Raw genomic sequence first — 13,693 nt, 5'->3', positions numbered from 1 at the left:
TTAGAGAATGTAGCGGGGCAGAGAGCAATCGGCATGGTAGGAAAGAACTAGTTGGCTAGTTAGAGACCTTATCAGCCATTTCATTAGCCAGCAGGATAAGCAGAGAGTAACCGTGAAATGGAAAGAGAACATCTGAACACTGAGAGCCACTTGTAAGGGTTTTTTTTTATAGTTCTTGGTTTGCTTGTTTGTTTGTTGGTTGGTTGGTACTGGGGTTCCTGGAAGCCCTTCTAACTCGGGTTACACTCCCAGACCTATTTTATTTTTGGAAACAGGGTCTCTTAAGCCAGCGCGGTCCTCCTGTCTCCGCCTCCCAAGCGGGGGGGATTACAAGCGTGCGCCACCACGCCCGGCAGGATTTTTTTTTATTACAGATTAAACATAGGGCCCAGTACGTGCCAGCCAAGTGCTCTATCACTGAGTACATCTTTCCAGCCATTTTTATTTTATTTTGAGATAGGATCTGGCAAAGTTACTCATGATGACCCCGGACTTAGCTTCTTGAGTAGCTGGGATTACAAGTGTGCACCACCGCACCCAGCTTGCAAGGAAGTTTAATGCAGCTTAGCTGAGTTATATAATTATACCTATGTATTTTCTCTTTTTGGAGTCATAGGCAATTTTAACTGTGTCCTAAATAAATACTTTATACCATTCATAACTGAGAGCTATGTTTGACTCTTTTAATAAAGAATGATGATTTTGAGGGCAAAACAAAATAAGTTTAAAACCATATCTTATTTTGGCCAACCATGGAAATCTGGTTCTGTTGTCCCACAAACAAGTTATCCCCGTTTCCTTTTTCCCTTCTTAGGCAGTTGCCCTCCAGGAACATAGGAATAAGTAAGGCCATGGGAGCTAGTCTTGGAACTTCAAATCGCTAGGTGGTAGCATATTTTCCCATAAGTACAAGTGGTTCTCATCTTGTGTTTTTTAGGTTTCCTGATTGTGATGAGCCATATCCTCGACTTGTGGATCTGAACTTAGTTGGAGATCCGACTGAAGGCGCCCCAGTGGCAGTGCAGAGGGACTATGGTTTTTGGTGTCCCCGAGAGCTGAAAATTGATCCTGACCTTGGGTACTCTTTTTTGCACGTGCGTGATTGTTCACCTCCTTGTCCAAACATGTACTTCAGGAGAGAAGAACTGTCGTTTGCCCGCTATTTCATAGGATTGATTTCAATCATTTGCCTCTCTGCCACATTGTTTACGTTTTTAACTTTTTTGATTGATGTCACAAGATTCCGTTATCCTGAAAGGCCGATTATATTTTATGCAGTCTGCTACATGATGGTATCGTTAATTTTCTTCATCGGGTTTTTGCTTGAGGACCGAGTAGCCTGCAATGCATCTAGCCCCGCACAGTATAAGGCTTCCACAGTGACACAAGGATCTCACAATAAAGCCTGCACCATGCTCTTTATGGTACTCTATTTTTTCACGATGGCTGGCAGTGTATGGTGGGTAATTCTTACCATCACTTGGTTTTTAGCAGCTGTGCCAAAGTGGGGTAGTGAAGCTATCGAGAAGAAAGCATTGCTGTTTCACGCCAGTGCATGGGGCATTCCTGGAACTCTGACTATCATCCTTTTAGCGATGAATAAAATTGAAGGTGACAATATCAGTGGCGTGTGTTTTGTTGGCCTCTACGATGTCGATGCGTTGAGGTACTTCGTTCTTGCCCCCCTCTGCCTGTATGTGGTAGTCGGGGTTTCTCTCCTCTTAGCCGGCATTATATCCCTGAACAGAGTTCGAATTGAGATTCCATTAGAAAAAGAGAACCAAGATAAGTTAGTGAAGTTTATGATCCGGATCGGTGTTTTCAGCATCCTCTATCTGGTCCCACTCTTGGTTGTAATCGGATGCTACTTTTATGAGCAAGCGTACCGTGGCATCTGGGAGACGACGTGGATACAAGAACGCTGCAGAGAGTATCACATTCCATGTCCATATCAGGTAAGGGAGACCTTGTTATGGATGTCAAACTGTGTGATAGTAAAAAATAAAAAACTATTTTTTATTACTCTAAAGAACTAATCTTAGCCGGGCGTGGTCGTGCATGCTTGTAATCCCAGCATTTGGGAGGCTGAGACAGGAGGATCGTGGTTCAAAGACAGCCTACTACTTAGTGAGGCCCTTTGCAACTGAATGAGACCCTGTTTCAAAATAAAGAATTAAAAAAAGGGCTGGAGGTGTAGCTCGGAGGTAGAATGCCCCTGGGTTCCATCCCCAGTACCGCAAAAAAAAAAACAAACAAACAAAAAAAAAAACTTCATGAGTTTCTAACTTGTATGTTAAAATTGATTTTATTTTCTTTGTATTGTTGCATTTTAATTATACAGAGTAATGGGTTTCATTGTAGAATGCATTAAAATTTAAAGGAAAAATAACAAATATAGTAAGTATGCAATATGTATGTTTGCATAGACATCTTCATTTAAAATGATTTACACATCTAAGCTGTGGGCTTTTAAGTGATTTATTTCCATCGTCACAAAACAGTTTTCTATTAATTCTTTAGAAGTCCAGGTTTATGGGGGAAAATACTGTACCAACTCTGATCAGAAGGCCCTGTCTTTTGTGGAAATTTTACTGTAGTTAGATTAGGAATTAATTGTTCAAACAGTTTTGTCAAGATAATAGAATGTAGCTATACAAACACAGTGTGGGTTTTCCTTGTTTGCCTACTGATTATTTTATGATATACCTTTGGGTTTAAAGGTTTCAGAGCCTCTACTAGTCCTGAAAGATCTTTAGAGATCATTTTTGAGATTGTCTCTCTGATTCAGTTTTTAAACATTCTCTCATTTGAAGCTTACAGATGGTAAGTGACTTGCTCTTGTTTAGTAAATGACTAACTGGAATTTAATTTTAGAGTACAGCCAAGGAAAATAGTTCTGAGGAATTGATGCTAAGTATTTATCTCTCCCACCTTAAATTCTTCCTTAGAACCTAGTACCCTCTTCTTCCTTTTGGAAAAAGAGTTCTCTTTTTTGTGTGTGAGTGTGTGTTACACTCAGAGGCATACTGCCTCCACGCTGTATCCCTAGTCAGCCATTTTATTTATTTATTTATTTATTTATTTATTTATTTATTTTGGTGGTATGGGGGTTCCTGGAAACCCTTCTACCTACGGGCTACACTCCCAGACATATTTTTTATACTTTTTTGTTTGGAAACAGGGTCTCTTAAGCCAGCGGGGCTGGCTACTTTAAATGTTTTATTAAAGTACTTATGTATTAGCTGGGCATGGTGGCCCACGCTTGTAATCCCAGTACTCGGGAGGCTGAGGCAGGAGGATCCGGGTTCGTGGCCAGCATCAGCTACTTGGTGAGGCCCTCTGCAACTTAGGGAGACCCTGTTTCAAAATAAAGAATAAAAACTAAGAGGTCAGAGTTGAGAGGTTGAATGCTCCTGGGTTCAATCCCCAGTACTACACAATAATAATTAATAATAATAATAATAATAATAATAATAATAACACTTGTGTATTATAGATAACTTTGTTCACTTTTTCCTCTACTGCAGTATACTTGTACAATTGTGAACTTTTTTACTTTCCAAAACATATTCTGTAGGTTGGTAAGTGGTGAATGTGGGTGTAGAGGTTGAGAAGAAGGGACATAAATAGCAGTACTGGGGACACAGTATGGGGTTAACATAGTACATTCAGTGACTGAGAATGTCAACTTCCCATTTGCTTTGGGATATAAATAGTCCTGCAGAGATGGTGTTTTGTCATTTATAAATACAGCTACTGTTTTTATAAAAGTAACTAAAAATTTAGAGGCCAGAAAAGATGTGCCACTGAGCCCAGCTAAATGTTACCTCTAGGTAAGGCGTGATGGCGCACGCTGGTAATCCCCGCATTCGGGAGACTGAGACAGGAGGATCATGGTTCAAGGACAGCCTCAGCTACTTAGGCCTTTTGCAACTCAGTGAGACTGTTTTAAAATAAAGAATAAAAAATAGGGCTGGGGGTGTATCTCGGAGGTAGAAGGCCCTTGGGTTCCATCCCCAGTACCACCACCACCAAAAAAAAAAGGTTAATTCTGTTCTTACTCTTCTATTTATTATTGCTGTTGTTACTGTTATTTATATGTGTATGAATTTTTAAGATACCACATACAAAGTTGTAGCAAATACAATATTGCTTCAGACTTAAAAATATATTATGTATTATAATTATATATGATTCACTGTTGCATATTCAAACATAATTTGATCAGGTTCAGTCCCAAGTACATCCCCTTTCCTTCCCTTCTGCTTCAGACTTTAAAAAAAATTTTTTTGTGGTACTGGGGATGGAACTCAGGGGCGTTCTATCTCCAAGCTACACCCCCAGTCCTATTTTTTAGTCTTTATATTTTTTTAAACACAGTCTCACTGAGTTGCAAATGGCCTCGCTAAGTAGCTGTCCACGAACTGTGATGCTCTGGCCTCAGCTTCCCAAATGCTGGGATTACAAGTGTGTGCCACCATGCTCGGCTGCTTCAGGCTTCTAATTTTTGGGGGGAGGTGGTACTGGGGGTAGAACCCAGGGGCTTTTTCTACCTCTGGGCTATACTCCCAGACCTATTTTATACTTTATTTGGAAACAGGATCTCACTAAGTAACTGAGGCTGGCTTTGAACCTGTACAATTCTCCTGTCTCAGCCTCCCAAGCAGGCACCACGATGCCTGGCTTGCTTCAGACTTTTTTTTTTTTTTTTTTTTTTTTTTGGTGTACTAGGAGTGGAACCCAGAGGCTTTCTACCTCCGGGCTATATTCCCAGACCTTTTTTATATTTTATTCGGAAGCAGGGTCTCGCTAAGTTGCTGAGAGCCTCACTAAGTAGCTGAGGCTGGCTTCGAACCTGTGCGATCCTCCTGTCTCAGCCTCCCAAGCACGGGGATGACAAGCGTGCGCCACCACGCCCGGTCTTTGCTTCAGACTTTTAAAAGAAATTATAGCCGGGCATGGTGGTGCGCGCTTGTAATCCCAGCATTCAGGAGGCTGAGATAGGAGGATCATGGTTCATGGCCAGCCTCAGCTACTTAGTAAGGCCCTTTGCAACTCAGTGAGACCCTGTTTCAAAATAAAGAATAAAAAAATAGGGCTGAGGGTGTAGCTTAGAGGTAGAATGCCCCTGAGTACCATCCCCAGTTCCACACACACAAAAAAATAAAAAATAAAAAATTATATTTCCTATTTATTAAAGTTTTCTGTGTACTCTTCCCGAGTACTCTTCCTCCTGTTCTGTGTGCAGAGGGAGCCATCATCCTGAGCATGTCATTCCCATGAAGTCTATCCATTACACACACATGTCATTGTATATGTAAGTCTATGTAAAATTAGAAGACAAGGATCGTGGTTCACGGCCAGCGTCACCTACTTAGTGAGGCTTCTGCAACCCAGTGAGACCCTGTTTCAAAATAAAGAATAAAAAATAGGGCAGAGGGTATGTAGCTCAGAGGTAGAATGCCCCTGGGTTCCATCCCCAGTACCGCTAAATAAATAAATCAATAATAGTATAGTTTATTTTTAATGTGTTTCTTTTAAGGAACTTTATAGTATAAAATACTCCAAATATTTAGGAGTATAGAAAGTAACATCCATATGCTCAAGACCCAGCTTATCTTAAAGTCTTAACATTATGTCAAATTCATCTATAACTGTCTGTGTCTAGTATGAAAGGTACAGCCAATGCCTTCTCTGTTCCCTTTTCATCTCCCACTCAGAGTTATATTCTCCAAATATTTTATACTGCTAGTAAATATTAAACTTTTAAAAATACAGGGATCATTTTGTAGCTTGCTATTTTCATTCAATTTTATGTTTTTGAGACTATACATCAACATATATATATACCTCCAGGCTATACTCCCAGACCTATTTTGTATTTTATTTGGAAACAGGGTCTCACTAAGTTGCTGAGAGCCTCACTAAGTAGCTGAGGCTGGCTTCGAACCTGCGCGATCCTCCTGTCTCAGCCTCCCAAGCGCGGGGATGACAAGCGTGCGCCACCACGCCTGGCTTAACATATATATTCTAATTTGTCTATTTTAATTACAGTAGCATGCTCTTATATAAATGTATTTTAGTTTATTTGCTCAGTTTTCTGTTGATGTCGTTATATATGGTTGTTTGCCTGTTTGTTTTTTTGTGGTACTGGGGATGGAACCCAGAAGCCTCTTATCTACACTCCAGCCTTATGTTTTTTCAGTTTGGAAATCGGGTCTCACTAAGCTGCTGAGGCTGTCTTTGAACCTCCAGTCCTCCTGTCTCCGCCTCCCAAGTATTGGGATTATAGGTGTGCGTCACCATGCCCAGGTAGTTTCTAATTTTTCTATTATAAACCACTTTTCAATTAAATTCTTATGCCTGTCTGTCTCGCACAAGAGTATGAGTTTTCATAGGATTCCGACCCAAAGTGGAATTGTTGCGATGTAAGACATAAGCGTCTTCAGTTCAAGTGGTTATTTAATTTCAGTTCACACCAGAGTATGGATTTTCCTTTTCTCCCTTAGTGTTCTCAGGCTTTTATTTTTTTTGCCAGCCTTTAAAATAAATCTCAGAGCCGGTGGTGGTGGTGTTGCACGCTTGTAATCCCAGTACTTGGGAGGCTAAAACGGGAGGATCGCAGGTTCACGGCCAGCCTCAGCTATTAGGCCCCCCCCCCCCGCAACTTAATGAGACCTTGTTTCAAAATAAAGAATAAATAATAGGGCCGGGTGTGTGGCTCAGAGGTAGAATGACCCTGGCTTCAATCCCCAGTATTGCGCAAACAACAACAAAACCTCGGTGATTTGGTCATTTCTACGCCCTTTGTTCCTAGTAAGAGAAAGTGTTTGCCGGCCACGGGGCTTCTCTTCCGCCATTCGCCGTTTGTTAGCTCCGCCCAGTGCTCTGCCGCGTTATTTGCTTGTTGTTTAATATTCGTGGTATTCTTTGTCAGTTCTTGTGTGCCAGGTGTCTGCCCTTTAGCTCGTCTTTTCACTCTGTTTAAGCTGTGTCTTCCGTGTTTAAAATAAACCTTTTGTGCTCTAAGTCATAAAGATTTTCTGCCCCAATTTTTCTACCTGATCTTATGATTTGTTTTTTGTAAGATCTCTATCTCTTGAAATCTATTTTTATCTTTGTTATAGGAGCATAATTATATTTTTCTTGCAAATAAGTAATGTGCTTTCTGCACTCTATGTAAACTCACCCATTTGCGTTTTAACACAGCCGCTGGCAGGTTGAATTCAGGGTCGGCTCTCTGTTTGGTGGTCCATTTGTTTAACCACACGCCTGTTCCCCCTTTCTTCTGCCTTGTTCTTCAGATTTATTTAAGCTGTTCTTGGAACATAGTTCTTCTATATGAATTTTAGAATCAATTTTCTATGAAAAACACTTGGTATTTTTATTGAGATTGTTTTTATTCATAAACTGGGGAAGTCGCCATCTTGGTAATATTGAGTTTTACTATCTTTTTGTTCATATTATTATTCACTTGTAACGGATAGTTTTTGTTACAATCATGGATGAGATGTCTATTACATTTTAAATTGGTTATTACCTGGGTACAGGAATGCCACGAATTCCTTTTGTATATCGATTTTAAATGGAACAGTCCTACTAAGTGCCTTCATTAGTTCCAATTATAGATTCCCTTAGGTATTTTTTGTAGAAATATTATCTGTAAATAAGGACAAGTTTGTCTCTTCCAAGCTTTCTAGTTCTTCTATTTTAAGTAAGAGCTGTCTGCTCTTTGAAAGAATTGCCACATCCTCTTCCTAAAACTCTCCTGAAATCTGTGAAGTAAGAGAAGAGATGTGAAAACGGTTAGGTTTTAAAAATGACCACTTCACATCTTGGGCATTAATCACTTTATTTAGCACTTTTATTGCTTCTTGAGGTACTTTCCATAATGTAGATTTTTCTGAACAATTATTTTCTTTGACTTTCAAATGCATTGATGTAAGATTGTTTATATTTAAAATTTTGTTTTACCATTTCTGTTTTTGTTCCTAACGTATATCCTTTTTTCCCTGATCAGACTTGATAAAGGTTATCTTTTTAGTTTGATTATTTCTCTTCTTATTTCTTTAGAATAACTGTTTTTCTAGATTCTTGAATTAAAAACATAACTCGTATATTAGTATTTCCTAATTTTTAAAATGCTTTTAGTAGTTAACTGCAAATTTAACCAAAAGATCATTACTAACCAGGTGTTCATTCGTTCTCTTCCCTATTCTTGACAGCTCTGTGACATTTTATTGGTTTATTTTGAGAACTTTTCATTCAAGTTAGAGAATACCTGGCCTTCTTTTCTTCATAGAAAGACTTTTCCGAGCTGGAGATGCAGCTCAGTGGCAGAGCTCTTGCCTAGGATGTGCGCTCTGTGTTCAATCCCCGGCACTCCAGAAAGAAAGCAAGGGCAAACGTGCCGAAGGGCACGTCTTCACGGTTACTCAACATTTGGGTAGCCAGGCCAGCTGCACACCTGTCATCCCAGTACTTGGGATGCTGAGAGAGGAGGATTAGCGGTTTAAGGCCAGTGTGTAGTAACATAAAGAATAAAAAGAGCCTGTGGTGTATGGCTCAGAGGTAGAATGCCCCTGGGTTCACTCCCTAGTACCAAAAAAAAAAAAAAAAAAAAAAAAAAATGCCGCCCCAGAATTACTATTAACTTTATTATCTCCCCTTTTGGGGATGGGGTGGTACTAGGGATTGAACCTAGAAGCACTGAACCCCCCAATCCTATTAATTTTTTTTTTAGATCCAGTCTCACTAAATTACCAAGGCTGATCTCTAACTTGTGATCCTCCTGTCTCAGCCTCCCGAGAACTGGGATTATAGGTGTGTTCTGTGAGGCCCAGCTTCAGTTTTCTCTTTAACATCATAGTTCAGAGGCTGTTCTGGAAGGGGTACTTATATGGTGAAAGCTGTATTCTCTACGAGTTCCATGAATTCCTTTGAGATCATGCTTTCAATTCTCACTCAAGTAAACAGATGTTGGGTTGAACCTGGCTTATTCATAAAACAGAAAGTGCTAAATATATGAAATCATTGATTGTCTATTATGTTTTTATTATAGTTGTATGTGAATTTATTAAATATGTATATAAGATTTACCTATTTATTTATTTATTTATTTATTTGTGGTACTGGGAATGGACCCCAGGGGCATTCGACCTCCGAGCTACACTCCCAGCCCTGTGTTTTTTGTTTTTAAATTTATTTTGAAACACGGTCTTGCTAGGTTGCAGAGGGCCTCAGGAAGTAGTTGAGGCTGTCCACGAACTGGGATCCTCCTGTCTTAGCTTCCCGAATGCTGGGATTACAAGCGGCACCACCATGCCCAGCTTAAAATTGACCGTTTTAACATACACTTCTAAATAAGTCCATTTTCATTATGCAGCCATCACTGCCATCTATCCAGACACTTCTCCTACAGAGAGACTACTCATTATAAGTGACTCCCATTCTTCCCACAGCCCTGGCAACCACTCCTCTACTTTCTGTCTCTAGGAATTTGATAACACTAGTACCTCAGATAAGTGGAATTATATAATATTCTAGTTTGTGGTTTTTAAATATTCAGATATGGATATTAGTATACTTTTCATTCAAAATCTTTAGAGAAATCTTACATAGACTTGTGAGTTGAGTAACAGTGATACTAAATTTTTTTTTCTTCTTGGCACTGGGGATTGAACCCAGGGGCATTCTACCTCTGAGTTCCACCCCCAGCCCTATTTTTTTATTCTCTATTTTGAAACAGGGTCACACTAAGTTGCTGAGGCTGTCTGAGAACTGAAATACTCCGGTCTCAGCCTCCCAGATGCTGGTATTACAAGCGTGTGCCACCACGCCAGGCTTACATTCCTATTTTAAAGTAGTAGCCACACGTAATTGAAGATTTGCTCTCATTGAACATGCCTAAAGAACACATAGGAGTTTCTGATGGAAAGGCTTATGAGAAGTAGGGTTTTTATATTTTTGGTTTTGTTTTCTTTTGGTACTACTCCGAGCTACCCCCTAGCCTATTCCCTCTTTTAAATTTTGAAACAGGATCTTGCACAGTACCTGAGGGCCTTTTGCTAAGTTTCTGAGGCTGGTCTTGAGCCTGCGATCCTCCTGTCTGCCGCCCACCTCCTGGGATGGCAGGCGTGCCGCTGCATCTGGCTGAGACGCTTAGCGAATGGATTAAGCAGTGCTGGAGTATCCTCCTCAAGTGACTTAGAAAAAGGAAAAATATGTGAATATACTTTATTAAATATAGGAAGGGTGCAAGCCAGGTGTGGTGGCACACGCTTATAATCCCAGTACTTGGGTGGCTAAGACAGGAGTTTTGCAGGTTCGTGGCCAGCCTCGGCTACTTAGTGAGACCTCTGCAGATTAGTGAGATCCTGTTTCAAAATAAAAGAATACAAAATAGGGCTGGGTGTGTAGCTTGGAGGTAGAATGCCCCTAGGTCCCATCCCCAGTAACTGCAAAAAAAAAAAAAAAAAAAAAAAAAAGCAGGGATACTTTATAGTCATTTTATATTATAGAATATTTCAAGTATCTGAAAAACTAGTTTGTAGTTTATGACATTATTTCAAAATACTAAGTTTATAATATGAAACATGGGCTGTATTACTGAAGATGGAACTAAGTTGCAGAGTACCTCACTAAGTAGCTGAGGCTGTCTGTGAACCTCGATCCTCTGGTCTCAGCCTCCCAAATGCTGGGATTACAAGTGTGGCCACCACACCTGGCTAATAAGAACTTCTATTTAGTGTCTTCTAAGAGACTCAAAGCAATTTATGAGATACAATTCTCAAAGGTTGTTGATTTTTCTAGAATAGATTTTGCATTTAATGTAATATATTGGTTAAAAAATTGGACTTTAGAACCAGACGTGGTGACACATGCTTGTAATCCCAGTACTTGGGAGGCTAAGACAGGAGGTTCGCAGCTTTATGGCCAGCCTCAACTACTTGGTGAGGCCCTCTGCAACTTAGACCCTTTTTCAGAATAAAATAGGACTGGGAGTGTAGCTAGGAGGTAGACTGCCCCTGGGTTCCATCTCCAGTAACACACACACACACACACACAACAGAGCTTTAAAGTCAGAGGGCTGGGTTATGTCCTAGCCTTACCATTTCTTCATGTAAAATTCAGGAAATATTATATGTAGTAAAGTAACTTTTTCGAGTGGCTATGAGGATTAAATCAAGCAAATATAAGCCTCATACTAGAGTGCCTTGCATAAAGTAAAATTTTAATATTAAATTTGTCAAGTACATAATTTTTTAGGTTTGAGCATCAGAATCATCTTTTTAAAAAAATTTGTACTTGGTCTTAGCCAAAGGCCAAGAAGCGGCTTTTTTTTTAAATTTTAAACATTGATGTTCAGAAGCACACATTTCCATTCCTGAAGGACTCCTTTTTTCTCGTCTTTCAGCCAGTGCAGTATGTCCCAAGGAATTTTGACACTAGAACTTTTGTTTCAGTAAGAGGAATGTTACCATAGTCCAAGCAGCTTAGTCTATGAAATTCACATTAGAGCCACTTGTAGATTTCTAAAAAAGTTAATTTTTATCGAAAACAAACTTTATTCTTCCAGCTACTCAAGTCATCCCATCCACTGTTTATCTAGTCTTGATTCAGAAAAAATTATAAAAATAGCAGAATAACACTAAATCTAAATCTCCTTTCTCATTCATTCATTCATTCACTCATTCATTGATTTTTGTGGTACTTGGGGTTGAACCCAGGGCATTCTACCTCTGAGTTTCACCTTCGGCCCTTTAATTTTTTTTTTTTTTTTTTTTATTTGAAACAGGATCTTGCAGATGGCTGAGAGACTCGCTATGTTGTTAAGGCTGTCTTAGAACCGGCGATCCTCCTGTCTCAGCCTCCCAAGTACTGGGTTTACATGCATGCACTACCACACCTGGCTTGTTGCTTTTACTTTAAATATTAGTACACAGAATATGTACAACTAAAAGACTCAGCAACTTAGGGACACTGTGTCCTAAAATGCAAATGATGGGTTGTAGCTCAGTGGTAGAGCACGTCTGGGCTCAATCCCCAGTACCACAAAAAACAGCAGCCAGATAATCACTTTAACGGTTTTTCAAACACGTTTTATCATCTTTACCCCAAAATAAAATGGAGCATTTTAATCCTAAAGGATAACTATGGAAAGAGTAAAAATAAACGGTCTTTAAAATACCACCAAATACAGTACTTTGCATGCAGATACATGCAGACCCATTTTTATGTGCACAGTGCAGTTATATTCTGCATGCCTCTTGGTGCTTGCAGTTCTGCTGTTCTAAGGTTGGCGAGTTGTTTACGTGCTGCTCATTTGAAAGGATTGTGTGTCTGTCTGTCTAGAGGGCTTCATCTGCCCCTTTTAACAAGAGAAAGGCCACGTGGCCTGCTTTACAAATGTCTGTCCTCTCTGAGGCTTCCACAGCTGTCCTTGGTAGTGAAGATGTGAAATGACAGCCTGCCTTCTGGACAGAGCCTTCAAGCTGCCCGCTGTGCCTTCTTTCTCCGGGCCCCTCCCTAACTCTAGTTGCCCTTCCAGTGAAAGGGACACGTTGGGCTGAGGACACGGCTCAGTGCTGGACTGCTTGTCTAGCTTGTGGGAGGCCCTGGTTCATTCCCCAGCACCACAAAGATTAATCGGGGAAGTGGTGGTTTTCACAGTAAGAAAAGGGACATGTCAACAAGGGAAAAGGAAAGGAATCATCAGGGTTTGCTCCCAATGCTTTACATTTCATTTCCCCTCCCACAAAATGTCCATCTGTTGGTACAGGCTGACCTTTCTGAGAGCTTGGTTTTGTCCTTGACTGTATCTGAACACTTTATGTGGGGGTGGAGCAAGAGGTGAGACGGAGCTCCCAGGAGCTCAGAGAGTGCGGGAGTGGATGCCAACGGCCCCAAAATAACCCACTCGCACGTGTGCCACTTGCTAGGTCAGCGTGTGCTTCCAGACCCTGATCAAATAAGCCTAACCTCGAAGTACATGTCAGATCCCGGGACGAGGTGGCCATTTTCTGGAACCTAGCTGACCCCGTATCAAAAATAAAACAAGGTGAGAATGGAGCTTGGAGATAAGAGTGCCCTTGGGTTAAACCTCCAACCCAAAAAAGGGAGAAAGAAAAACACAAAACAACTCAAAAAAAGAAGTTTCTTCTTCCTTGAGAAGAACAAAGTATATTGTAAATTATAGAAAGATTGACCTCACTCCCTCCTCCTACCCCCTCTGTGGAAACCAGGGGCTTTTTTTTTTTTTTTTTTTTTCCAGTACTAGGGAAGGAACTCGGAACTTGGGCATTCTACCTCTGAGCTATGCCCCCAGCCCTGTTTTTTTAGTCTCTTTATTTGTGTGTGTGTGGTACTGGGGGTGGAACTCAGGGGCTTTTCTACCTCTGGGCTACACTCCTAGACCTATTTTTTATATTTTATTTGGAAACAGGGTCTCACTAAGTTGCTGAGAGCCTCACTCAGTAGCTGAGGCTGGCTTCAAGCCTGTGTGATCCTCCTGTCTCAGCCTCCCAAGCGCAGGGATGACAGGCATGCGTCACCACACCTGCCTCCCAGGGGCATTTATTAAAAAAATATTTCTTTTTATAAAATACAAAATAAATATATATGTATATACACACACATACATACACACACACATACAAGGTCTCATTAGGTTGCTGAGTCTGGCCTTGAACCT

The 13,693-nt window shown here is 40.5% G+C and overlaps 1 protein-coding gene across 3 annotated transcripts in view; it reads left to right on the top strand.

The window, feature by feature from the left end:
• Window positions 1–13,693, top strand: part of FZD3 (frizzled class receptor 3) — a gene marked incomplete at both ends in the record, with an annotated part of 46,864 nt that overhangs the window by 15,664 nt on the left and 17,507 nt on the right. Inside the window, one exon of one of the 3 annotated variants that reach the window (XM_080710446.1) lies at window positions 1,705–1,955. In XM_080710446.1, coding sequence (XP_080566572.1) covers window positions 1,705–1,955 — 251 coding nt within the window. Of the gene's footprint in view, window positions 1–937; window positions 1,995–13,693 lie in introns of all 3 variants that reach the window. The other 2 variants (XM_080710445.1, XM_080710444.1) reach the window with 2 other exon arrangements.

The sequence above is a fragment of the Muscardinus avellanarius genome, assembly GCF_963383645.1.
Source record: "Muscardinus avellanarius genome assembly, chromosome: 14".
Classification (NCBI taxonomy): domain Eukaryota; kingdom Metazoa; phylum Chordata; class Mammalia; order Rodentia; family Gliridae; genus Muscardinus; species Muscardinus avellanarius.
Note: the sequence above shows the minus strand (reverse complement) of the source record. Positions and strands in the feature narration are given on the sequence as shown.